The sequence below is a fragment of the Aythya marila genome, assembly GCF_965140915.1.
Source record: "Aythya marila genome assembly, chromosome: 14".
Taxonomy (NCBI): domain Eukaryota; kingdom Metazoa; phylum Chordata; class Aves; order Anseriformes; family Anatidae; genus Aythya; species Aythya marila.
Window position 1 is genome coordinate 9,585,533 of NC_139055.1, and position 27,253 is coordinate 9,612,785.

General features: G+C 52.0%; 1 protein-coding gene across 3 annotated transcripts in view; it reads left to right on the forward strand.

The window, feature by feature from the left end:
• SH3PXD2B (SH3 and PX domains 2B) overlaps positions 1-27,253 on the forward strand; it is a 70,556-nt gene that overhangs the window by 40,972 nt on the left and 2,331 nt on the right. The window contains exons 4-13 of one of the 3 annotated variants that reach the window (XM_082771367.1): positions 1,519-1,595; positions 4,515-4,606; positions 14,783-14,808; positions 15,219-15,254; positions 21,046-21,180; positions 22,631-22,735; positions 24,506-24,623; positions 25,809-26,035; positions 26,579-26,628; positions 26,748-26,873. In XM_082771367.1, coding sequence (XP_082627493.1) covers positions 1,519-1,595; positions 4,515-4,606; positions 14,783-14,808; positions 15,219-15,254; positions 21,046-21,180; positions 22,631-22,735; positions 24,506-24,623; positions 25,809-26,035; positions 26,579-26,628; positions 26,748-26,873 — 992 coding nt within the window. The remainder of the gene's footprint in view (positions 1-1,518; positions 1,596-4,514; positions 4,607-14,782; positions 14,809-15,218; positions 15,255-21,045; positions 21,181-22,630; positions 22,736-24,505; positions 24,624-25,808; positions 26,036-26,578; positions 26,629-26,747; positions 26,874-27,253) is intronic. The other 2 variants (XM_082771368.1, XM_082771369.1) reach the window with 2 other exon arrangements.

Sequence of the window (27,253 nt, forward strand, 5' to 3'; positions counted from 1 at the left end):
GAGAAGCAATCCTTCTGGTATGAGCACGTCTGACTCTTTGCATTTCACTTGAGGCCAAGCACAGCTCTAGTACTGAGTGTGATTCCTCTGTGCTCCCTCTGACAGTCCAGTTTTGAAGGCATTCTGCATTAACTGAGCCTAATGAAAGATTTGGCTCCTCCATAAGGTTCTGATTCATGCTCCTTGCAGGCTGAAATATGGTCATTTCAGTTCATCTCTGCTTAAAAAATGTGTTGGCAGGCTGCACGAGTCAGTCATGCTCCAGATCCTGGCCCGGTCAGGGAGCAGGGGAGGGTTTTAAAGTTGTGGAAGGTATGTGACTGGTTAACACAGCATGTTCACAGGTAACGTGGCAGCATCCAGCCTCTGCTTCCAGCACTGCCATGGCCCCTGAGAAGTCTTGCTGGAGTGGCTGAAAGTGGCCACGGTGCTGCCAAAAGCTTAGTGACTCTTCAGAGTGCTTTCTGTTTGTCTTGCTTGGTGTCTGGCTTCTGGGTTGCCCAGTGGTGGCCTCCTTGATAAGTGAAGGGGTTGTACGGGCAAACACATCAGTAACTTGCTGTGGGTTTGGTGGTGGGATTAGAAACCCAGGTAGGGACAAAAAGAGACAAGGCTTTCATGCTGTATAAGAAATGTTGGAAGGAACTCGAAGAAACTTTATCACCCCCTCTCAAAACACATTTTTTTCTGGTTATTGTATTGCAAAGTAGTGCCAGTGTATGTTCCTAGTATTTTGGAAGTTTGAAATCCTACCACATACAGGTCCTTTTGATCACTGAGTCTCTGTATATATCTGTTTTGCTGTCTGCTAATGGCTTTTGTCTCATTAAATGCCAGAGAAGCAGTTCTCTGTGAAAGCAGCTTGAAGCATTTAGGACTCATTAGACTTCAAAGGAAATAGGTCTGTACCACAAGCGAGAGGGGAGGAAGCGGAGTGGCAAGAGGATCCCATTAATGGAGAACAAAAATAAACCCCAGACAGGAAGGAAAATCCTATAGGTCTGACTCAAAGCTGCAGTCCTGACGCTGTGGCTTCGAGGACCGATTCGACACCGGAGCTGCACAGGGAGATCCCCCCTGGCCTGGCTGCTGCCCGTGCTGGAGCTGAGCTCAGAGCCCGTAGCCTGCAGCAGAGGTCACCCTGTAGCAGGGATGTCTGCTTCTCTGACCAGTGCTGGTGTTTCTGGTGGACTTGTACACCCACGCCACGTTGCAGACAGGCAGTAAGGTATGGGACACAGGCTTGATAGGGCTGTTCCTCCGTCATTGCCACGCTGGTGAGGGGAGATGGGGATGCACTTTGCTGGTAGTTGTTTCCCCTTCTCTCTGCCTAAACACGCTTCCCGCTTTCAATATGCTTTGTTCTAATATTTAATGCACAGGAGGGAATGTGCTTTAGGTACGGTACTTTTGGTGAGAACGGGATACACAAGGAAGAAGTCCTGACAGAGCGATTCAGAAGAGCGTCCCTGAGCGTTGCATTGACCTGCTCCTCTCTCTTCATCTCTCCTGTTCCAGGGAAGATCCTCTTCCGCCGGAGTCACATCCGTGATGTTGCAGTCAAGCGCCTGATACCCATCGATGAGTACTGCAAGGTAAGGGAAGGTTGCTAGTGTCAAACGAAGATGAAACCACCTTCATCGGGCTCAGTTGTGTCCCGGTAGCATATAACAGCACCCCAGTGCTGGCAGAATGGGGAGCATGAGCAGTCCCTCACCGTCAAACCTTTTTGGTGATGAACACCTACCACTGATTATCCCATCTGCTGATCCTGTCATCATAGAGGCAAGGTACAGCTGACTAGGACCTTTCACCAGTAACGCTGAGACAATTTCATCCACACTCTTCAAGAATACAAGACTGTGCTAAGGTATAAAGCAAATTATAAAGTCAGGGCAGATTTTTTGTTGTTGTTGTTGCTGTTGTTTTTTTGCTAGTATTTTGTTTTTCCCCATTAAAAAAAAAAAGTCCATAAAAAACTGTTTTACACAAAATGCACCATGTCTCATCACGTCAAAGAATTACATTTCCAGCAGCCATGAAATGGTCTGGAGGCAGGACCGGTACTTCTGGAATCCATTACACATGCAGTCGAAAACATATACACAGACTGCAAAATCTGAGGGAGAAAACGGGGAAACAGTGAGTTTTTTGTTATGTTCCTCAGGTGCAGGAGGTGTAGCAGTGACCGTGGCCTAGGACTTTGCATGGCAGGAGGGACTGTGGTTGTGGGGCCTCAGCCAGACCTAGGGAAGAGTTGTTGTGGCTGCAGGAACCACATTCTTGTAAAGAATTTATCTTTACAAGGGTAAAGATAAATTAGTGAACACATCTTGATAGCTCTGCAGTGGGGCTGGGGGTAAAAACCATGGAGGGCCAGGACAGGAGATGACAGCCAAGTGATGGAGATGTGGTGCAAGGTGTACGTAGACCTGTGAGCTCCAAATGGAGCAGCACCAGGGAAGCTGAAGGTGAAGATAACTTGGCTCCAGCCAGCAGTGTTCAGCCCCTTGTCTTCCAAGTCACTGAAACGTGCCAGCTCCGCACAGACACAGACAGCCGTAAATTTAATTTTTGAGAAGAAAAAGTCCCTAAATGATGAGATGCTGCAGCTGTCTGTTTCAGAATGATGCCACTAATGGCATAAAATATAATGAATCCATTTGACTTAACAACTGGAACATAATGGCTGATGGTATATGACCCACTTAGAGAGCTGCTGTCTCCTCCCCCCCTTAATGCATTTCCAAGTAATAACACGCACACTGGGCCTGGCCTTCCTGATGCTGCTTAGCTGAAAAGCTGCTGCTGAGCTCCAAGGTGGGTGTGGGACTGAAGAGCTGCAGAGACGTGGGATGAGCAAGGAGCTGGTGGGAGCAGAGACATCTCCTCCAGGGCACGTAGCACTGCAGGGCTGAGACGTGGGGGTCCCATCCTGCTCTCCCTGCCGTGGTTATTGTCAGAGGTGGACGTTGGGTGTGCTCAGAGTGTGGTGGCGCAGAACAGAAATAAAAAGTCTCCCCCAGCCTGCTGAAGGAGAACTGAGGGTTAAGCAAGCCTGTTGTAAACAGGTTCCTGCAGAAAACTGCATAGGAATGTTTGTGCTTTCTTGCCATCCCCTGGTGGAGTCAGGAGGTGTCTTCGTTCTCTGGGAGAGCCCTGGAAAGGGGGGTGAGATTTGGGCTGGAAGCAGGTGAGGGGAACAACAAAGGAGGGAACCACTGCTTTCAGAAGGCAGCAGAAGTCTGAACTTTCTTCCCGTTTTTTCTAGTTTACTCTCTGTTCTGCACTTGTTGGTGTTTCCCCTGAAGTGGGCTTTTGAGAAGCCGTTAGTGGGGTGTGGATGGAGGATTTGCAATGCTGTGGTGTTCTAGCCCAACGAGACTGGGTGAACCTCTTAAAAAAAAATCCCTGCTAGAGAATAATCCTTTCTCACACCCTGGAAAACGGATTTTGGTGCAATAAGGTGTGTTTGTCCAGCAAATGACCAAAGTGACTTGCTGTGGTTCTAACACCATGGTCTGAAGCCGTGTGCTGACAGCCCTTGCCAGTTCACTCTTCAGGCATCAGAGCCAGAGGTGGGACAGACATCACGCTATTCATGTCCCTGTTTTTGTGTTTGTGGCCACAATGCTGTAGCCCATGGCCAGCTGGGCTGCAGGGTGGCCTGCTTGACTCAGCCACAGCTGCACCAACTGAGTCAGCGCTGGTTGGGCTTCCTGCAAGACGTCCTGAAAAATGAGCCGTGGGTCTTGCCTTCTGTGCTCCCAGCGCAAGATGTTTTCTGTGACCGTTCCCTGCTATCAGAGGATGTGCATCCCTTCTCCAGGCTGCAGAACAGGGGTGATTTTTCAGCACAGGGGAAGTTGTGTAGGTCATGGGATGCTTGGTGTTGGGGAGTGCTGCCCGCATGGGAATGGCATCCATGCAAAGCCTGGTCTTTGGATAGCCCTTCCCTGCACACAAAACCCACGGAGTGAGTGCTTTTCTCTCTCTCGTGTCTCTCACATGATCCTGTTTGCAGCAGGGCTGTGATTAGTGGTCTGACTGTCTGCTGTGCTGGCAGCGAATGACCGTGTGCTGAATGGCTGGAAGGGCTTTGGGGGCCCAGCAGTTAGGTCAGGATGGAGCCACATCTGATCTTGTGGTAACCCCAGGGCTTTGCAGATGTGGCTTTGTCTCTGATACAGAAGGGAGTGGAGATTCAGACTGCCCGCACTCCTTTCATGAGACTGCTGTGACAGCAAATGGAGGGTGGGGGAAATGAATAGAAAATCGGTCAAACATCTGCTCCAGCCTGGGAAGCAGGGCTGCAGCATTGCTCCCTGCTTCAGATCTTCAGTTGCATGTCAGTTTTACTTTTTGCAGTTCCAGTCACCCATGGCCCTATTCCTGTGAGCAGGGACCAGCACAGCACTCTGCAATGCCATTACCCGGTCTCCCGTGCTCTGAGGCTCCTTGCTGAGTCTTGACGGCAGCAATTCACATCACCTGTGTCTCTGTTCCACCTGCAGGCCCTGATCCAGCTGCCTCCCTACATCTCGCAGTGTGAGGAGGTTCTGCAGTTCTTTGAGACCCGACCCGACGACTTGACACCCCCCAAAGAGTAAGTTGGGTGGGTGGCTGCTGCCACGGGGGTGGTGATGAAACACATTGCCTCCAACTTGCCAGCATCCAAGTATCTGATGTGCTTTGACAGTTCCCCCCAGGAGTCACAGATCTGGGATTTGGATGGTTTCTTGAAGAGGGAATGGGGGCTGCACAGCTTGAGGTGGATAGCTCCACACCTTCAGTCAACTCCTGGTGTGGTCTTCTCCAGCAGGGAAGTGGATGTACTTCTCTGGGACCCCATCAAGTATTAATTTCCCCTGATGACAGCCAGACACAGTGCCGCTTTCTGTTCAATGAAATGCTGGTTTCAGAAACATGGTCAGGCTGAAAAGCCTCATTTCACAGGGCAGCAACCAGGCTGGGACTGCGCGTCCTCTGCCTCGTTTGAAGGCTCCCTCCCTTAGTAATGCCTGTGAGCCCCATCCTTAACCACTCCTGACTTTTTCCATGCAAAACAAGGAATCTCGCGTGCCTTACGCAACTCTGTGTGGTTATAAGTCTTGTGACTGTGAGCTACTTTGGCCAGGAGCCACCCATCTCTTACTAATCACAAGCAGCATAAATCTGAGCAGCCGCCTCCATCTCCCGCTATGCGGCTTGCTCTTTATGCTGCATGTGACACTATGTGCGGCTCTACCAAAGGTTGAGCAACGGAGGAGGCTTGATTAATTGTGCAAGGAAAGGCAATAAATTGATTTGACATCATTCCCTATTGGAAGGGTGCGGAGGTAGATAAGGGATTTTGTTTTTCTGCTCTGAGCAGGAGCACTGAGTCTTTCGGGTCTCCAGATAGGTGTTATGCTTGTGTGGATTCTGTCTTCTCCATGGGTTTTACATTTTATTCGTTTGTTCACTTTAATTCCCCCTTCCCCCATCCCTGCTTTCCTCCTTTGGCTTCTGTTTCTAGTACTTGGCCTGTCGTCATTCCTTCTGCAGCTCACAGTCACTTGATGAGATTGGTCTGAGGGCCCCGCAGCCCATTAACTAATTGCGTGCTGTCAGCTGCTGCTCGCATCCATCCTGCCCCGCTATTGCTCACCACTTAATCTGCCAACCTGATGGTCGTCCCTCAGCAAAGGTGGCAGTTCAGGGGCAAGCAAGAGACAGAACAACAAGACGAGCTTGCAAAGACACTGAGTGAGGGTTTATCATGGGGGTTAACAGCTCCTGGGGCTGTTTCAGGGCATGGGGAGCTGCCTGTGTGAGTCTGAGCCCTGCATGAGAAGGCGATGAGCTGCTCTGCAAAGGAAGTCACCTACTGGAGCTGCCTCTAGCTGGGGCAACAGCACGCATAGGAGATTGCAGGGCAGCTTCAGTCCTGCACCCACTCTTCCCACCTTTCCTTTTGTCTCACAGGCTGAGCCAGATGCTGGCCTGAAATCAGGTGTGGTGGGGCTGGGGCCAGGACAAGGAGCACACTCAGGTGTGGAGACCTTCAAGTGCTGAGCATCAGCTCAGAGCATTGCAGCTGTTTGTGGCTGTGTTTGCTGCTCCTGGCTACCTGGCCAAGCAGCAATCAGTGCCACGTCCTGCTCATCATCTCCATGCTTTGTGTCCCACAGAACTAATCAGAGGTAGAGAGAGCAGGCACTAGCCTGAAACATAATCCAAAGCATGTGCTTCTGTCACAAGATCCAACCTTGAATACATCCTGCGGTGTCCTGCAGGACACCTCTGGGGTGCGAAATTGCCCTCAGTGCAAAACTGCTGTGTGTTTGACCTTTGGACTGCTGGCAGATGAGCTGGTGAGGCACCACTGAATCTGGTGGTGGGCTGCGCTACCTCCCCTGCCTGCTGCTCTCCTGAGAGGAGACTTTGCAGCACGCAGAAGGATTTAGCAGGTGACTCCTGTCCGTTCGCCTCCAGCAGCAAAATGCTACAACATCTCAAGGACGTCTCTGTTGTGTTCCATATCCCAGCCTGAATGCCGAACGGGTATTTATTAGCGACAATTCAAAATGCTAATTAATAAAAGTCCTTGACTCTCTCCTCTGGAGAGATTGGTGGGAGCCCTTTCCCGAGCCCTGAGCGCTGGCACGCGGCCAGCCTAGCCCTGACGATAGGAGAGCTGTGATAGACGGCAGGGCTGCATCAGACGTGATGGCGTGTCTGGGGTTTGGCCGGATGTCATCATTCATAAGGCAGATAAATATTTCTCTCCGAGAGTTTGAAAGGGAGCCAGGCCATGAACGGAGAATTTAAAAAAAAAAATAAAAAAATAAGCAAACATTTTTTTATGCTGGGTGGCTGGAAGGTGGGAATGAGGGAGGAAAAAAGGTCTGCTCAGCATGCTCTGTGCCAAGCCAAGCAGCCGCTCTCATGGCACCATGGCCAGGAGCCTTCAAGCTCCCTGTCCCCTGTCATTTGTCTTGCCTGGCTGATGCCCCAGGGCTTGTCCTGGGTCACAGCACAGAGCAGTGGCTGTTGGAGATAGGGACGTGCCTTTGGGTGCTCTGGATGCAGCCTCTGCTTTCCTTTTCCTGGGTTACGCAGAGAGGATCCACCCATCTCGCACCACGCTGAGATGTGCAGCCACGTTCAAGAGCTGCAGCTGACTGCAGACTGTAGAGCTCTGTTTAACTGCAAAGGGTGAATGTAGTCCTTGGATCTGGCAGCATTTGGGAGTGGAAAGAGGAGGCTGGACAGCCCGTGCATCTATCCCTGGGCGCCTCCTGTGTCTGTTTTCCCCAGTGCTGGAGCTCTTCCTGGGCTGATCCAGGCTTTGCTTGTGCTTTCCTGCAGTGCAAAGTCCCCTTTGGTGTCTGTTTGATGCTGTTGGGAGCGCCAACAGAATAAAAATCTTAGTCCCTAACTCACTCTACAACCCCCCAGCCCTGCCGCTGGCATGTCCAAAGAAAGATTGAGGAGAAGGGGACTGAATGGAGAGGGAAAGAGACAAATGCATCCTTTTTCCCCCATTGCTTCCAGTTGGGCAGTAGATCAGAGCCCAAAGCAGAGCTGAGACAAGGAGTCTCCAGCAGCTGGGGGGTGGAGGAGGGAGGTGAAGCCCTTGCTCCATCCCCTCCGCACACACCCGCCAACTTTCCAGCGTCCTCCTGCCCACAGGGACCACTTCAAACAGGAGAGCGGATTGAGGCTGTGGTGTTTCCACTGGCAGAGATGCCTGGTGGCTTTTGTGACATGGATCCCTGTCCAGCAATCTGTGGACAGGATAATTCAATCCCTTCTGCCTCAGAGTGCTGCCCAGTAGTGGGTAGGAGCGGGCTTGTAATCTGGAGGAATTGATTAAATTTGGGGAAAAATGGGTCTGCAGGGATGGAATAGAGGTGGGGGAGAGAAGGACAGAAATAGTTATGGAAAGAGAAATCATCCAAAAACTTAGCTGTCGGTGGGGCTGTGGGGTTTTTCTGCTGGTGATGGATGAAAGCCTTGTGAAAAACATAGTTTCAAAGGAGAGGAATCATCAAATTCCTGCTCGCCGCATATCTCAGCAGGTCTGACCAGCAGCAGGATGCCTGGCTGTTGAGGTGGGAGGTTGCCATGTGTACCCCCTCACCCCTCACCCACCCTTTTTCAGTTTAAAGCAGTCGTTTAACCACAGCACAGAGCTGCCGGGGTAAGGCTGGGGAAGGCTGAGCTGCTGGGCACAAAGCCACTGCTGAGTCAAGGCATTTAGCTGCTCGCGCTCCTCGCCAGCTGAATTTCTGCTCTGCCACATGCAGGAGCCCAGGTTAACTCTGTAGTGAAGCAAGGTCCTGAGGGGTCCTTTAGTAATTGTCGCTGCTGTGCAGGCGAGGAGCACTGGGGAAGAAGCCATCATCTGCTGCCCGAGGGCCGTGGAGCTACACAGGAGGTAACCTGGTCGTGAGAGGCATCTTTCATTAAAGGCTGCTTTCTTTTTTTTTTTTTTTGTAGCTGGGCATCCTGTCTTGTAAAAGGCACTAGAAGTTGTTTTGAACCTTTCAGCGTACAAAGCCGATTCCTTTTTATTTTCCCTCCAGTGGGAGCACAGGCACCTGTAGGGCAAATTTGTTGTCTGTTACTGTGCTTGAAAGACGTCCTTGTGCACTTCTCCTCACGCGCTCTGCATTCACAGTTTGAAAGCTACCGGCTTCAGGAGATACCAGTGTTGTCTCTAAAATATGTAAATTCCTCTTGTCCGTCTTTCAGACAGCTTTTCCCTTAGGTTCTAAGTGTTCCCAAACCCCGTGAGTCTCCTGGAAAGGGAGGGCAGTGCTGTATGTCTGGCACGTGCCCCTTGGCAGCCCCCACAGCACGCCAAGGCTTAGTGCAGGGTCGGTGTGGGGACCAGCACCAGCACCCCACTCTTTAAAGGCCTTTTAGTAGAGGATCATGACCTCTGCACAAGCAGATGGCAGTGGAGGTAGAGTCTGTGGCTCACCATGGGGTGGCCCCTGGGCCTGTCCTGCCTTTGGAGACCCCAGCTGGGAGTTTTGCTGGGGAGCTTCAGCTTCTGCTCCCTGGTGCTTGCTGAGGCTGCTCGGCTTTCCCAGCCCCTACCACCCCAACGTGTGCACTGGGAGCAGAGCCCTGCTCCTGCTAGCTGGGCTGCGTGGTGGTGGGAGCCGCAGGAACACCACCTCTGATTTGCCTGGTCTGCAGACGAATGAGAAATTCATCTCCTCCTGCTGAGCAAACATCCTCCAGGAAACGCGTTGTGCGCATCGTTTTGGCTGCTGCTTCCCAATTTGAGCTGATCTGCAACTCTCAAAGCGAGACCTGGTGGCTTTTTCTGTCCTTGTTTTAGCTGGCAGCTGCTGAGCGTCCTGGGAGCAGCAGGGCCGCAGGTTTGTGCTCAGCTCTGGAAACCCCTTGGGCTGGGCTGTGTCCCCTCTCCTGGCAGGAAGGCAGCCCGGACAGGCAGCTGCTGTCCCTTCTGCCTTGATCTCCTAACCCCACAGCAGTGGGTCCCTGCCCAAGCTTCCCAGCCCTCCTGGGTCCCTGCTCAGTGGCAGCAGCTTCTACTGCCACAGTATACATCGATACACACTAAAGATGTTGGAAACAGACAGAGAAAGATAAAACAAACAGCATTTTGATTCTGGTGGTGTCTTCTGGCTCTGTCACTGAGCTCCAGACAAGCCTCCCTGAGGATTTTTACCCAAGGCACTGACCTGTGCTTCAGTTGTGCCTGCCTGGGAGCCTGATTGGCACTCAGGGACAGGATCCCTTCACGGGGCCTGGAGCCCACCTGGAGCTCTCTGTTCCCCTGGGGCACCAGCAAAATGTCCCCATCAGTTTGGCTGCTCTGTGTGGCTACAGCTTTGCAGTTCCCCTGGGCACACTCGGGGCAAGTTCCAGTTGCAGCAGGGCCACTGACAGCAGCCAAAGTCCAGGGCAACTTTTAGAAATCATTTTCCTTCCCTAATGGACGTGCAGGCTCCATCTGAGCTCACGTCCCCAGCTTGCATTCCTGCTGTTTCTCCGAAACAGCCCTTGGCTACAGAGAGAGGATTTGGGAGTGTTTCAAGGGCAATCCAGCTCTGCTGCTGGGGATGTTTTCATTGCTGGGGTGGAGGACTGAAGGAGGTGCATGGTGATGAGCTGGGGCATGACCAGAGGAGCAGAGTGTGTTATGCCTGCAGCAAACCTCATGTTCGCTGTTTATTTTTCTTTATTTTTCTGTTTATTTTTATTTTTTTTATTTCTAATGTTTCTATTAACACTGAGGTTCTGGTGCTGGGCAGTTGAGTGGGGTGGCGATGGCACTCACAGTAATGGATCGCCTCCTGCACCCAGACTGACGGGGACTCCAGGCAGTCACCAGCTCCAATAAATCAACGAAGAGACTGCTGGGCCAAAATGAGAATCAAGACGGCTGTGATCAGCTTGTGCCAGCTTGTCTCCATACGTGTGATTGAGAGGTCCTGCTTAGGGCCACTGTGCCAGCAGCCTTGGCGGGTGAAAGATTTGTGTTAGGTCCAAAGCACCAGGAGACGATGCTAGACTGAAGTGTGTTTCCACCAGTGTAACAGAGAGCAAATCTGGTTCTTTCTCTTATTTCCATAAATATGAGCAGATTTATAACTAGTGTCTCCCTGAAGCAAGTCTCTTTCCTTCCTAGCTTCCCCGTAGCTTTTCATGTGCTTACCTTTCCTTGTAGCTGAGCTGTGCCAGGAGCAAAAGTTTTCCTTGTAACCCTTGTGTGGTGTTTTGGGGGGCGACAGGGGCATCAAATCCTGTGCCAGGTGATGGGGATTTAACAGAAAATGGGGAAGCTCAGGTCCCTGCTGCAAGATGGAGTGGCTGCCCCATGTAGGAAGCCTTCCAGTCACTTTTGCCTGTAAGCTGGAGCTCCCTGAGTTGATGGATGTTGACTTGGGTAGGGAGGCTTGTTGGCTTGTGGCTTTTGAGCCATGTCCTGCTATCCAGACAAATTACAGCTTGTATAATGAATTGTTTGTTTTGCAGTTCTGCTGGTGCCTACGTGCAGATTCACCAGGAGCTCGGGCTAGATCTCAGCTCCAAAATAGTGGTCTCCCTCCCTCGCAGCTGAGAACTGTCCTTCCTAGCTGATAATAGAATGAAATGTTAACAGGGTTGAATCATGATTTGCTCCAATGTAAGCTCCTTGCATGGAGAGAGCACTTGGTTTTCTGTGCTAGCAGGGCACAGGGCAGCCTTCTGAGCCCAAAGGTTTGGCTCGGATAGCTCTCCAGTGGTTAAATACAGGACTGGCACAGGCACTGCAGTTTGGGTGACAGGGGCCCTTTCAGTCCTCTGTGGAACATTTGCTAAACATCAGTTCTCTTAAACAGGAGCCCTGTTGTACCCCATTTCTCACTCTGTCTTGCTCGCATAAACCTTGCTAAGGCTTCTAACATCTCCACACTTGCAGAGTGCTTCCAAGCAGAGCTTCCTCCTGATAGCTATTTTGATGACTTCGCTGTATTATTGAAGGATATTTTCCTTTCCTTATTTTTTTTTTTCTTTACAAGGGCTAGGCTTTTCTATGGGGAGTGTTTTCTTGGCATGGTGACTTCAGACCCATCTCATCCTGATTGTGGGTCCTGCGTGGATGGTGCTGCAGCAGCTGGAGCTGTCATCCTTGTGTGTGTGCTCTGCTGTCCCTCTCTCTCTCTGTGCCCTGCTGGGGCAGTGGGACACCATGGGTGGTGCTGAGGTCTGTGAGTGCTGTGCTGTGCCGTCCCAGAGCCTTCCTCCCAGGACCCTCCTGTGGGATCTTCCTCCCCCAAGTCCCACTGCACAGCCACTGCAGAGCCACCCCTGCAGCACAGCCGCCTTCCTAGCTAAGCAGCCACCAACCCCGAGTGCTTGCTTAAAGTCAAGCAAGCTTTTAGCAGCTCCTCTCTAGACACTGCACTAGCCTTCAGGGCTTTCCTGGTTTTATAATTAGCATTTCTTGCCTGAATTGTGACCCTGTAAGCCTGTGAAAACTCTCAGCATCCACAACATCCTGCAGCAAGGTTAACAGCTTAATACCTATCATGGAAGAACAGCCTGCTTCTGTTTGTTTTAAAGAGTTTTAAGTGAGATTCCCATTACACAGGAACCTTTGCCTTCAGTGTTCCTGACAAGGGACTGGGAAAGTCCTGGGAAGCGTTTGGAGAGCCATTGCTGGGTTTTACCTCTCGGGGAGCTCTGTGGGGACACGCTGTCATCACCGTGTACCAGTGCCTTGCAGTCGTGCTGTGCCTGCCTGGTTCATCTGCACAGCACGACTGTTGTGAGGGTGAGAGTTAAATGAGTTTCCCAGTGGCAGGCAGTGGCCTTTCCTCCTCCTCTGCCTGAGCCACCAGTTTCCAGGAGGCCGTGCATGCAGGCTCTGCTGCATGCCTTTCTCTGCTCCGTGGGGACCGGCGGAGGAGGAGGAGATGCTGCCGGGAGTCTGTTGCTGTTTCCTGTCTTGTCTGAGCTCCTGTCCCCTCCGAGGTGGTGGGCCGGGGCTGCTGGTCTTCAGACCTGCGGCTCTCTGCATCCGTGCCAGAAACAACCCAGCAGCAAAGTGAAATTGCAGCTCCTTCCTTGCCCCCTCACCCAGACGGAGCAGGCGGCGAAAGGAAACGGGGGGATGAGTTAGAGTAAGAAGTTTAGCAGATGGCAGGGGAAATGCAGCAGCTCTTTCCATCAGGGTGATGCAGTGCCCACCTGCCATCTCCTGCGTGCCTGCCGGGCCTTGCCTCTCCTCCCTGCCCCACTGCAGCCCATGGTGGGCGAGGGCTACCCCAGCCCCGTGCCTTCTCATCAATGAGCTCGGATTTAGCTCTGCACTTTGGTCTCTGCTTAGAAATGTATTTGAGCTGCACTGTCCCTTAGATTCCTCCTTGGTGTCTGCATCAGGGACACGGTGTTCAGGTCTTTACACAGTTCTCTGGTCTCTGAACTTAAAAGATAGGCACGGTGACGCGTTTGTTTCTGCTCCATCTTTGCTGCGTTTAATTTAATTTTATTGATGGCTCAGTGGGCAAGTTGCAGAGGTTTCAGATGCAAAGGGAAAGGGGGAGTGGAGAGGACAGGGAGGATAAAGCATTGCTGGCAGATGAGGTTAACTCCTCAGTACCCACCTAAGGCCAAAGAAGAGGCCGTGGGGGTTACCAGTGGGACTAGGCTAGGACACAGGGTTTGGGATATGGGGCTGGAGGGCTGAGCCTCCTCACTGGGGCTTCTGGGCATCAGCAGTCAGCAATGCTGGGCTGTTCAGTAGCTCCTGTGCCCTCCTCTTTGTTTGGGATCAGGACTATGAACGCCCATGCCACATCCCCTCAGCCAGGGAGGCCTCAGTGTGTTTCTCAGGGCCTTGTACAGGAGGGGTAAAAAAGCAGCTATTTGCTGCATCAGGTTGTGCTTTCCTGTGTCCCTGGCTCCCTCCTTGCCCCATCCTGCAGGTCAGGGAATGGTTTTGTGTGTGTCCCTGGAGCAGTAGGAGCGGTGCTGCCTGGGCTGAGCACACAGGGAAAGCACGGCCGGGATCTGCAGGCAGGCTCTGAAGGCCGCTGAGTCCCTGCATCACCCCATTGCTCCGGGGGAATAAAACATCTGCAGTAATCATGGACTGAAAATGCAGATAAGCTTGAAAGAGAACAAAGCGTAGCCCAGCTTTGGCTGGCTTTCTTGCTGAGCACGGAGGGATTTCTCTGCTCGGCCTGAAAGGGACAGGGAAAGGTTGTTCTGCCAGCAGATTTTGTAAGCAGAGGAAGGGGCTCCTAGGCTCTACCTGGGCTGGTCCAGCTGCCTTTCCAAGCAGTGGTCAAGCAGCTCACAGCTAGAGGAATTACAGGTTGTCATCACCCCGTACTACAGCAATATTTCAGGGCCACAGTGGCGATTTGTGTGAAAGTGTTGAGAGCCCTTTTGCAGCAAGACAGACCGCTGCGGTTGGAGCTGGGGACGATGCTGGTGCATTTGTTTGGACTTCAGCCTGGTTTGGTGCCTTGGTTTACTATCTGTGATTTTTCTGAGGCTTGTCTCAGCCCATGTTTTCTTGGGCTTGTTTGGTTTTTAATCATGCCCTGAGTTTAAGGCTGTTCAGCAACCATGTTTCTTTGCAGCATTCAAATAAGAGAAGGGACTCAGGACCTCTGGTTTCTAACCCATCTTGTCATCCATGTGGCCAGTGCTGTCCATAATGAGGGGACTTGTGCTGGAGCTGTCTCATTGCCTCCTCATAACAGCCAGTAGCTTCTGCTTGTGTTCATCCTCTCTACACCATTTTAGTGAGTTGTTTTCTTTTGGGGCATAAATGCTTGCCCCTTCCCCAGCCTCTCCCCATCCTTGTCCCCAGGAAGGGTGCAGGACATGGAGCATCTTCAGTATTTCCCTCATTGTCTTCAAAGTGGTGTCCACTTCTGTGGGAGCTGTGGTCTGTGCTGAGAGCAGTTTTTGGGGTTTGGGTTTCCCCTGCACCTGACTCTGCTGCCAGATTTTTCTAGTCTATCTCCTTTTCCAAGTGGCACAGTGAGAGTTGTGGCCATCAGAGCAAGCTGCTGAGGAGTCCAGGCCAGCAGCCCTCATCCTGGGAAAGACAAAAGCATTTAGTTACTCAACAAGAGCGGGAGAGACAGCCTGTTTGCACAGCTGGTTGTGCCCCACGGGGACATTAGCTGGTGTGAGGGAGGTCAGCTGCACCGCCAAGGCCAGCGCCGCTGTGTTTTCCTGCATGTTTTTTTCCTGTGGCCAGCTAGCCAGCTGTCCCCATCCCTCTGCTGACACTCTTCGTTCTCTTTTTCAGGGAGCCCATTGGAAAGAAGAAATCTGGTAAGCACTCCTCTTTTCCTCCCACTTCACCACCTCCTCCTTTCACCCACAGCCTTGGTCTCCTGTCACGGGGTGCGGGAGCCTGGCCCCACGGCAAGCACCGCTGCTGTGCTCCCCTGTGGGGCACAGGGCTCCCGACACAGCATGTCCCCTCCAAGTCCCAGCCCCACATCCGTCTGAACCCCCAAGGAAGGGACAGGGCTGAGGACAGCAGGGGCTGGGGCTCTTCGCTGCCCTGATCCCACAGGCGTCCCATGGAAGAATGGGGCTGACAGACACCTACAGCTCCACACATTGCACCAAACACCCCGTTTGCTCGTGCATCGAGTCGTTCCCACTGCTGCCACCCCCGTGGTCGTGTCCCTCCTCTCCTCACGCCTTGTCTTCCATCGTTTTTGTTCCTCCATCAGGGTTTATCCAGAGAACGGCCTCTTTCCTGCAGAGAGGTAGTAACAGCCGCGCGCTACCTTGGGCCTTGCTCTCGCTTCGCCTTTCGCCGGGGGACACCTGCTCTTTCTGGGTGGGCAAGCCCCTTGCAAAAAGCTGCCACGTCCCCCGGAGCTTTCTGTGGTGCCTGGTGGACACGGGGCAGCAGCAGCCAGGAGGTGCGGTGGGAGTGGGACAGGCGCTTGGCTGCGGGCCCAAGGTTTCTGGCCTGGGAGTTGACACTGCCATAAACTGCGTGAGCAAATTTACCTGTAGATACGTGGGTTCCTATCTAAGGAGAGAGAAAAGGTACAGGGGAGACTTAAGACTTAATTCTACTTTCTTATCTGAAGGGCATTCCTCCTTCAAGAACAGCTCACGTCCCAGCCTCCTGAGACCAGGGGTAGGATGTGTACGGAAACCTCACGTTATCTGCTTGAACAGTAGCTCTTGGTTTTGCTCCGTTCTCATGCGCAGGTCATAACTGAGTGGTCTCCTGGTGAACTAGCAGGGGTTTACCAGTATGATTAAAACCTTTGGAAGATATGCCCTCCTCAAACTCTGACAGCCGCAAGGTATGTCTGTCAAAGCTGGACCTTGGGAAGGCAGTTTTATAGCTCTTATTAGCCATTTGTAATCACAGACTGCATTTTTTTTACTGTCTTTCTCATACTGAAGTGGTGGGTCTTCCCCGGCTTTGTCACAGGAGATGTGCTGAAGGTTTTGCTTCAAGCTGAGTTATTGCTTTCAGTGCAAACCCATGTGGAGGCAGAGAGAAGCATCTGGCTGTGGGTGGGGATGAAAACAGGCTATGATTTTTTTTTTCCTTCTCCTCTCTTTTGATAAAGCAGAGGTAAAATAAAGACACAGAATCCCTTGTCTCAAAATGTCTCGTCTGATGGCTCAGTAGGAAGATCTGGGGAGTAAGGAAGGGTATTATGTTTCCCTGTGAGATCAGTGCGTGTTTAGATCACTTTGAACCCAGTCCACTTACATTAAGCAAGAGAAAAAAGACGACCTTTCTAGTGTTGAGGAGAAGAAAAAGATCTGAGTTATGCAGCAAAATTTTTCTTTGAGGGCAGAATTTAATTCAAGGACGCTGGCTTGATTTTTTTCTCCTGTTTGTGCACTCAGCTTCGTTCTGCCTTCCCACTTCACACAGAGCCATTAGTGAAGCAGGTTTATGGGCAGCTCCACTTTGCCTCTTGCCTCCAGCCCTGTAGGCATGGCAGGTTTGTGTGTGACACGGTGATGTTGTGAGGTCGAAGAGAAAATGCTCTTTGGGATGCTGCTTGCTTGGCACCATTGAGAGGGAGAGAAGAGGAAGATTTGGGGTAACTTCCAAGCCAGAGCCCTGTTCTGGCAGGACAAGGCATGATGTTTAGACCGTGGCATTGTAATCCCCTTGTTTGGCCATGGCATATGTGCAGTAGCCATCAGGGAGAGGTGTTTGTGTAACACTACAAAGGGCTGCTGCTTTGTTCCAGGCATGTTTAGAGACTCCTCTCACCATCTTTTATTTTCTGGCAAAAGAAACCAAATTTGATTCTGCTGCTGTCACCTGGAGCCCTATTCTACCTTGAAGACGCGCCTGATGCTTCATCTATCACTCAAGCCAGGCCTGCTTTGAGAGCAGAACAGCGTGGCACAAAAAAGGCTCTTCTAATAAGAGAACTCCCTGAGGAGGGGGCATCCAACAGCTGCTGACAAACAAACACAGCTGGAATTGTCTCCCAGTAGCTTATTTCTCCAGCACCCCCAGAGTAGGGGTGAGCTGCTCTTTGGGGTAGCACTGCAAAGAACAAATGCTCCCGGGTGCCTGGCAGCAGCGAGCCCTGTTTTCTAACGGGCTGTAACTGAGCACTGGGATACAAAGTGGGTTGCAGTGGTACCTACGGCATTCCTCGGTGACCAAGAGGCTCGAGGGACAAACGTTTGGTGTTGCGAGGAGGCCCAGAGGCAGGGACGTGCCTGGTGTGAGCTGGTGGGCATTATATGCCTTTATTCCTTATTCCTCATGCTCTGGGACTCTGAAGCCTGACTTGGCCACTGATTTAGGTACACCTAAAAGTAATCATCATAATTGGTCTCCAGTACTGTTTCAAACATTTCTATTTGCTCCTCCTTTCTGAGTTCTACAGAAAGCAGATGGAGATTCATAGGTTTGTTGTGGCACTAATGCAGTGCACAGGAGCCTGAAACTCTCTCAGCAGTTTTTATTTGGGTGGAACTGCCCTAGGAGACTGGCAGAAGAGCTCCCATATCCCCCTGCTAGTTTTGTTTTAGATGCTTTCTTGCCTGGCTGCATCCCTTTTGCTGTGCTGAGCAATGTTCCCGCAGTGGCTCAGAGACCCCAAAAAACAGTGTTTGGTCTGATGAGGGAGAGTGAAAGCACAGCTCTCATCCTACAGAAGCGATAGGAGGGCCATTCTGAAACTCCACTGGTGAGTGCTAGTTACATGTGATTATTTCCTAGTTCAGGAAGAATCCCTGGAGGGATGAGAGGGATTGCAGCGCTGATCTTCACAGGCTCGTCAGGTCTGGGAGAAGAGGGGCTGGCCTGAGAGCACTGGGTCTGATCGGCACAGACCAGAGAACTAGGACAAAAAAAGCTTATCCAAAGCACAACATTTTTGGAAAGAGCTGTAGGCAGGGGCTGGAGTGTATAGCAAGGACAGGCGTTAAAAACAAATACCCAAATACCTGTGCCCCCACTTTTATTTCAGTCCTGAGCTCTTTGCTTCTCTCTGAAGGCACCAGTGTCCGTACCGTTAAGAGACTCATTATTTTTGGCACTGATAGTGCAAAGGCAGAAATTGGAAACATGAAATCTTGGAGCAACCCCATATCTGAGATTTCCTACCTGTTTTTGTACACCTCACTGCTTTGGGTGAGTGCATCTCCTCTGCGGCTCTCCGGCATCTATAGCCAGTGTCTGTTCTGCAAGTCCAGTCCAAGGACCCCAGTGGTCTCTCGGCTCAATGCACATCCCTTCTCTAGGCCACGTTTGTGTCAGTCTCAAAAATATTCAGGGGATACAAGCTTTGTGCTCCTAGCTACTGTTGTTCTACACAACTCCTCTCCTGTGGGCTCTGTTCTGTGCTAATCCTTCCTCCCCTCCCCAGCTACAGAGCTTTAGGTACTATTTTAGATGAGTAAGTTTATGCCATTGCTATTCTTAAGAGACCAAGTCTGCCCCTAAATAGGATGTTTTATTGTAACTTGACCACGTATTTTTGTGGTTGAGGATGATTATGCCAGGTGAAGGCACTCCTGAAATTAACTCCTACGTCTTCCTCCAAGCTTAGTTTGCCGCTTCTCTTGCTGGTTTAATAGGTACATTGGAGGATCCAGAATTGCCTGCTGAAACTACAAATAGCCTCACGGCATTGTGTGTAATTACAGCCAGGGAGGCAGAAAGGAGAGCCCTGCTCTCCTCCTGTAGCTGTTATTCTGCTCTCAGGGGCTGGGTAAGTCCTCTGATCACTTTAAGCGCAAACCTTTAATTGAGCTAGTAGAACAGATAGTCCCCAATTTCCTAGCATCCTCCATTCACTTTAGAGGGCTATTTTTAGTTTTGTCTGGTGCCCCACCTCTGGGTTATGGCTTGGAGGAAGCTTTCATTAGTGGTAACAGATCCTGTGCACTTGGCCAGCTCACCTGCAGCTCTGCAGAGAGCTGTTTATGGCAGGATGACACGGGCAATTAGCCTCTTCCTCCTTTAAATGAGACTGTCCTGAAAAAGCATTTCAGTTAAATTGCGGCTGTGGTCTTTCTTTCTCAGAACCTGTTTGAGAGGTGATGACCTCGGGCTTAGGAGAACTTCCCGGTGGGGGAGCAGAGCGCTCCAGCACCGCTGAAGACCTGTTGGATCTCATCCATCTCTGCTCATCCCTCCTGCTCTGGTCACTGCAGGATCATGCCCTGCAATAGGTTCCCTAGCAAGAAAGTTCTTTTATCAGGCTGAGATATCTCACGTGGCAGGGGAGCCACTGGGTCCTCTTGCAGTGTAGCAGGCTGTGGACATTTCTTCCTGATGCACAGCCGCAATTTCTTTGCTGTGCTTTGCCTTTATATCCCAAGGGACCAGCACTCTCTGTATCATTTCTTTCCCAAACCCTTCTGAGACTGGGAGGTAATCGTCCCATGTATCTGCCATGCTGTAGCAGCCAGAGGGCTGGAGCAGATGTGATTTCTGCCTTTGATCCAAAACGTGAGGCCCCCTGCTCAGAGTACATGCACAGCCCCTGGAAGTATGACTTAACACCCACAATCACTCCTGCTAGAGTAATTAATACTGTTCTAATTCCAAAGCACTGGGCAAATATTAATTAATTCCTACTGCACCTGGGAGAATTGGGTAGTGTAAGTATCCTCAGCTGGCAGGTTGGGAAGCTGCAAGGCAAAGTGTTGGGCTGGAGGCTAGAGCTGAGCCTTGGGGCAGAGGGGAGAAGAGTGCAGGTGTTTCTGACACCTTTTTGCTCCTTGGATGCTTTTGTAGGCAGCTGGGCAAGTGCTGTTTGTGCCCTGAGTACCCAAGTGCCTTGTGGCTGGTTCAGCGTGAGGCTGAGCCCACTGTGAGTGCCCTCCCAGAGGGGCTGAGGGGTCTGGGTTTGGTGCTGAGCACCCGCAGGTCTGCAAAGCCCTGGGTCGCTTTGTGATCTCCTCGTACACAGCAAACCCCTGCACTTGGGGGAACAGGGGAGTTTTGCTCCATGTGTAGAGACAAACGTGGGGCTGCATTTCTACAGCAGAGATGGATTTGACTTGAAAACTCTGTCCCAGTACCGCCCTGGTAGGAGACGCCAAGCAAAGGGATCCGCATCCAGACCACTCTACTAAATGAAAACGTGCCTGGAAAAAATAAATCAGCGTCACCCTGCTGTGCCTGGCTGGTGCCTGCTGGTCCCCTGGCAGGGCCGGTGGGGCAGTGCTGGCTGTCCCCTCGCCTTAGCCTGCAGTGCCACCTTCAGCCTGGCCGGGCTCGGCACAGCCAGCGCTGCTGCACCAGGTTCCCTGGGCGCATCCAGCCCTCCGTCAGCTCTCAGGCCCCTTCCTGGCTCAGGGAGTGCTTTGCTTTCTGCAAATCCTGCCCGTTTGCCCTTCGTCTCACAGAATCACAGAATTTTCTAGGTTGGAAGAGACCTCAAGATCATCGAGTCCAACCTCTGACCTAACGCTAACAGTCCCCACTAAACCATTTCCCTAAGCTCTACATCTGAACGTCTTTTGAAGACTTCCAGGGATGGTGACTCCACCAAGTCTCAGTGGGTTGTTTTTCTGGCACCGAATTAGGATCTGCTGCAGGAGCTGAGAAGGGTTAGAGGAGCAAGTAGCTGGGACAGCAAACAGCCAGGGAGGCACAAGAAGGGTGATGATGGCTGGGGGATGCTGCTGTGTCCTACAAATGCCCCTCCACTTGGATGGCCAGGCTTTTTAGGACCAGAAAATCCCCCTGCGGGTGGTGTGTGCTGAGCTGGGGTCTGAGCTGCTCTGCACAGTGGTGTCCAGCAGCAGGGAGCAGGATGCTGTGCGCCCGCGGCGGTGGTGGCGGTGCTTGGACGGCTCCGTGTGAGAGCAGGAGGTGGGAGCAAGCGCGAGGTCTCACCTGGCTGTCCCCATCTCACCTGGCTGCTGGTTTGGTCTCTGTCCTCACTCTGCCCAAGCCTTTGGCTCACCTCTCTCACGCTGGGGTCCCCAGGGTGTCCTGGAGCTGCTCGCAGGCCAGCAGGCGCTCGGGAGCGGTGGCCCGTGCTCTCGGGAGCTGGTGCTGACCCCGGCGCGTGGCTGGGTTCTTGTCCCCCTGTGCAGGAGCTGACTCTGCGTCGGTCGATCCCCTGGTGCTGGAGCAGTATGTCGTGGTGGCGGACTACCAGAAGCAGGAGAGCTCCGAAATCAGCTTGTGCGTGGGCCAGGTGGTGGATATCATTGAGAAGAACGAATCAGGTACAGAGAGAGTTCGGCTTGGCAGAGGGCTTCGGATCTGCTCCGCCTCTCAGAGCAGCGACAGGAATAGCAATCCTGTATTTGTCAGTGTCTTCTTAGTAGGAATTTAAGCAGAACAGCCTCCGGGCACCTCGCAGGGATGTCCTTGGATGGGCAGCTTAAGTGAGATGTGGAGGAAGCAGCATCAGTCTGCAGGATTTCTGTATGAGCACGGATGAGATTTAGGGACTTTCTTTCAAGGAATGGTCTAACTATCTGCTGTGCTGAGCGCCAGGCGCCGTCCATCTTTTACATTCTCATTTTGTGCTTCTTTGTGCTGAAAAATACAGTGGCTGATGAGGGGGATGCTGGGCAGCAGCACCATGTAAAGCCCCCTTTGTGCAATTCCTGCCTCCACCAAAGGAGAACACCATGCAGCACTCGGCCCTGGGGCAGGGGCAGGCAGCCCAGACGTTCGCTTGCTAAAGCTTAAACTTGCTTTTAACCTCTGCAAGGGGAATGTGTTGTGTCATAGGTCCGCCTTCTGGAGTTGGTTGAAAAGGGGAATTTATTCCCCAAAGGTAACAGGAGTTGCTTAGGGGGGTTTACAGATAAATCAAGAAAATAGATTTTTAAATTCTGGAAAGCCAGTCCCAAGAGGATTAGTTGAACCAGCAGCCGTGCTTGAGAATGAGGAAAATAAAAGCAATCTTAAAGCAAGTGAAACCTATTAGCACAGCCAATTCAAAAGGTATGGCAAATCGTTTATTTATGAAAGGTCAGCCCTGGTTTTCACTTCCAGGCAGGTAGCTGTTGATTCCCTTCCTGACAATCATTGTCTTTCTAAATGACTTGCTGGCGAGGCTCTGAAAATAACGCTGGTCTTTATTTTTCTCCCCCCTAAAGACACAAATAGCTTGTGCTTTTCATAACTGAGGAGCACGCGTTTATGTTGATTGTACACCCAGGGTGGCCTGGGATTGCTAGTGGCCTCTGTGGAGCTGGCCAGGTTTCCGCTGGGAGAGCTCGTGTTTTAATCCTGCGTTTGCTCTTAGCTTTGAAAATCTGCTGTTTTCACAAATGTTAAGAAGGCGAGAGCGCAGCAGGAGTCAGTTATCGATTTGCAGACAGTGTATTCATCTCGGCTAATTAGACTGGACTTGCTGACCCATACTGAGAGAAAATGAACCATGAAGGGAAAAACAAAAACAAAAAAGATAGCAAATGAGGTGGCTGGAGTCATTCACTTCTGAGTTGTCCCATTTTTTGTGACCGTGGGGAGGGAGCTGTACATTTGGGTATCGTTCAGCTGCGATTCTCCCTTGCTGCTGTGTGTGTTTCGGGGTAACCTCAGCCTCCTGTATGGCAGCACGGAGGGGACAAAGCCTCCCAGACTCAGAGCTTGTAGGGAGGGAGGTGGTTTTTGGCTGGTGGGTGTCCTTGGCTGATCCTCCTGCTGCTTTGTTCCCAGGCTGGTGGTTTGTGAGCACATCAGAGGAGCAAGGCTGGGTGCCAGCGACCTGTCTGGAGGCCCAGGATGGCGTCCAGGATGAGTTCTCCATGCAGCCCGACGAAGGTAAGAGGCGCCTGGAGATAACTGCCCCAGCTTCTTCGTGCTGAGCTGTGCTGAGTGGCTTGCAGGATTGCTTAGCCCTTTCTGACCTAAGGAGGGGAAGAGCTCTGGGGAGGACAAACCCACAAATGCCACAGTCGTGTCTGCTCGTGATGGTCTGCCCACCCTGCTCCAGTGCTGCACCAGGAGTGTGGCAGCGGGATGCTGGCAGTGCAGCTGCTTGGCCTTCCTGCTCCCCCAGAGGGGCTGAAGGTGCCACCTTTGGGGAACACCCAGTCCTGCCATCACGATGCCCCCTGTGCTCCCAGGGAGGTGGTTTGCACGTACTGGAGGAGGAGGAGCAAACCTCAGATCCTAGGACAATTCCTGTGTCTTCTGATGTCATGCAGAAAGCAAGAGCATGCATGAGTTCACATGACGAGAGTAGCAAAGCTGCAACCTTTGTGTACAGTAAATCTGAACCAGCCCTGCAGCACGCATCCTTTCCACTGACCGCTGTATGCTCAGAGCAGTGCTGTAGTTTGCTCAGCCCTTTTCCTGGGGAGATGGAGGTGGGATGGGGGTTCAAACCAGGGAGGGCCCCCAGAGAGCTCCAGGTAAGTACAGCTCTGTGCCTCTCTCTGCTGTCAACCCTGTTTCCTCTGAGACCCGAAGTGCTGCCTCCTTACGTCCTCTCTTGTCCTTCTCCTGCTTCCCCAACATGCTCTTCCCAGTCCCGTGGAGATACTGGTCCCTGCCCAGGCACGTTGGCCGTCGTCGGACCCTTGGGGACTTGTACACCAGTGGATGGGGTCAAGGTGGACTTTGTAGAGACGTGTTCAGCTGCCCTGGTTTTGTGCCTGCAGCCTTGTTGTGTGCATGTTTGTTTGCTTTGCATGGGAGGGACTCTGCTTGTGTCATCCTCGGTATGTGCCATGTGTGCTCCTCAGCCTTCCATCAGCCTGCTCACGTCCACCTCTCTTTCCGCTATCAGCCGTTCCTTCTAACTTTTTGAGGCTTGTTTTGGGTACAGAGACTGGAGTCTCTGCTTTCCACCAACACATTTATGCAAACTTCTTGTAGCTGCTGCCTTAGTCCCTGCTCTCAGCCAGGTCCTGGTGTTGGTGGCTCAGGCAGCACCAAGAGGAGAAAAGCCGACCTGGTTTTGCTGGATGGGACAGGACGTTTGCTGCTTTGACTCATTTGCATGAAGTGGGAGGGGAATCAGGTCTTTCATGAGCTGTGCTTTTCCAAGAAGGCAAGGACAAAGGGCCGGGCACCCAGTTTGGATGTGTTTTCAAGCCCTGGAGGAGTGCATTTTCAGGAACAGTGGCTATTCAGGAGGATGAAGGCAAAAAGCAACTGGAAGGGGAAGCTTGAGCGATGTATGAAAGTGATTAAAGACCGTGGTGGTAGCTGGGATTGGGTTCTTTTGGGGGTCAAGCAGCTTCCTATGCTGTATCTTTGTGGTCAGTGAGTAGCACAGGATCCCAGAGCAAGAGCTGGGACCACAGACTGGATGGATGTGAGAGGGTGAAAGGAAAAGAAGTGGGCATTCAGTGCCTCCTCACCTTGGCTGTCATAGGGGAAACTCACCAAAGCTTACATTTCAAAATGCAACTGGGTTTGTTTTGGAATTCATTTCACTGGCATTTTTTTTCTGAACAGTTGTGTATCTCTGTGTGTTTGCACCTATGTTACAACAAGAATTACTGTTCACAGAAAACACTTAGCCACTATTTCCAAGTTTCTGTAAAACAGTATCTTAGTAAAACTCCACTTTGTTTCCTACAGAGGAGAAGTACACAGTTATTTACCCATACACTGCAAGAGACCAGGATGAAATGAACCTGGACAAAGGGGCTGTGGTGGAGGTGATCCAGAAGAACCTGGAGGGCTGGTGGAAAATCAGGTACCGTCCCTGCCTCGTGCCCTTCCCTGGCACTGCAGGCTATGCAAAGCAGAGACCCGATGCACAGTCCAAGGGCAAGCCTAGAGCAATGAGGAAGGCAGAGTAGCAGAACTCATTTCTCTCCATCCCTAAATACCAAGACTAACTGAAGTTCAAGGTTTCAGCCAAGCATAGCTGTGGTTAAACGTCTTGAAAATCCCTCAATTTCCTGTGCCGGGGAGGTGGACTGCGTCACGGCATCACATGCCCCAGCAGCGGGTCCGGGAGCATTAATGTTACATCATGTGCTGCTGATAGGAAAAGCAGCGAGTGTCCTGGAGGCAGGCTGGATGCTCTGGCTGTGTTAGGAGGTTCCTGCGGAGCAGGGCCGTTGTCCGGGCCAGTTCTGCTGTGTACAGGGTGTGCTGAAGCCAAACGCTCCCGATCATCCTGAGCTGATACTTGTTTTCTCCTGGAAGCTCGTTTTTGCTTCTCTGTGGCGTTAGCTAATGGCTGGACTTGAGCAGGGTGGGAGCATATGCCACGGTTTTCTTAACCTTGCGTTGAACCTGTGGTATTGGCAGAAGCAAAGCCCCAGAAAAATGTCCATTGACTTTCTGAGCAGAGGAGAGCTGCCACAAGAACTCCAAAGGCAATTACAAGCTCAGGATCCGGTGCCATGTGAGTGCAGTGGCTGCAGCCCAGCCAGCAGGAGCGTCTCCGACGCTGGCGCGAGACCCTCGAGCATGGCAGGCAGACTCCGTGGATGTGGTTTTTCAATCAGATCACAGCGCTGGTTCCTCTCCTAAACAGCGCAGATTTAGAGCAGGGAAGGGATCCAGGCTGAGCTTCATCCAGAGAACAGGTACATCAATCCTAGCAGCAACCCTCTGGTTTTCCCCTTCGCTTCCCCTGCCAGTGCGTTTCATTCCTGAACCGGTGCCATCGCTGAGGTGAAAAGGAAATCGGGCTCCTCGCCGTTCCCAGCCCTCGGCCTGCTGGCTGCAGCAGCCTGCATGGAGCATCAATCAATGCTGCCACTCTCCAGGTGCCACCTGGCATGGAGCCTGGCACTGAGCGAGCTCACTTTGCCCAAATCCAGGCTTGTGCTGAGCCCCGGCCCCAGGGACACCCGGTGGCCCCGTGCACGGGCTCGGGGCAGCACTGAGGCTCGGCAAAGTGACGCTGCTGTTGTTGTTGCTGCAGGTACCAGGGCCAAGAAGGCTGGGCCCCCGCCTCCTATCTCAAAAAGGGAAATGGAGAGATGTTCTCGCAGAAGCTGGGCTCAGGCTCCTCCACTCACTCCTGTGCCTTGGATCTGGATGGCGTTTCCCGGCAGCAGATCGTGGCCAGCCGAGAGAAGGACGGGCTCGCCGGCCAACGGGATGGGAGGTTCGACAGCCGTCCCCTGCCCAACGCTGACATCCGACGCAGTAAGTGGCCAGCTGGGAAGGTGTCAGTGCAGCCTATCCTGCAGAATTTTGGGCAACATAGCTCAAAGGAGAGGCAGAAGGCTTGCAAGGCACTGTGAGCTCTGCAGCAAGGTCTGGAGGTGACACTGGCATGGGTGCAGTGCTGCCCCGGGGTCTGCTGAGGAGCAGCAGAGGTGTCAGTAAATAAAGGCCTCTCAGCCTGCAGGTTCAGCTGCAGACGCCTCTCCTCACAGGAGCTGCACAGTTTAATCCCTCAGCAGGTCAGGTCTGTGGGGTGAAAAAGCAGTTTTGTGTGGTCACCTCAGCTGCATTTCCCAGCAGCACCTGATGGTGCAGAGCTGGCTCCTCTTCCAGCAGGATAACCTTGGAACCTGGGTGACCTGCATCACTCAGGGTACCAGGCAGAGAGGTTCCTCGTTTGGCTTGCTTGCTTGAGGCAGGCTTAGTCCTTGCTTTTCTGCCTTCTCTTTCACTTGCCTTATGGGAATGCACGTGTGACTAAAAGCCAGACCTTCAACAGCATCTGAAATTCTTCCTCCACAGAGTCACCGAAGATGCGGCAGAGACCCCCTCCTCGCCGAGATCTCACCATAGTAAGTTCATAGAGCACGCACACCACCTCTCTGCTGCCTTAAGACTCCTCTGTCTATGTGGACCTTATGTTACACCTGCTGTGAGACATGCTGATGGGTTTTCTTTTTTATTGTCACAGCCACGTGGTTTGAACCTGCCTAAACCTCCCGTCCCTCCTCAAGTGGAAGAGGAATATTACACCATCGCTGACTTCCAGACCACCATCCCTGACGGCATCAGCTTCCAGGCAGGAATGAAAGTAGAGGTGAGTCTGTCGTCTTCCCTCCTCGCATCTTGCCATCAGAACAGTGCTTGTGATTACCTCTGTGGACTGTTAACATCACACAGCAGGACCTCGTGAGACTTTAGGTTCCCAGGTGCTCTTGGTGGCCTCCTGTCCCTTGAGCATGTGCGTGCTGTGTTGTTTGAGCTAATGGAAATAAAACTTCATCACAAATGGGGGTAGAAATTACTTTTTTTTTTCTTATTTAGGCCAGGTGTAACCCCAAAAGCCCTTCCAGAATTGCACACCCAGTTTTGTTCACAGAATCCCTGTTGTAGATGTGATTTTGCTTTTCAAAATGTACACTGTGCCTATTTAAGAGGATTTTTTCTCCATGGCTGCCCCAGTCTGCTCGTCCCAGT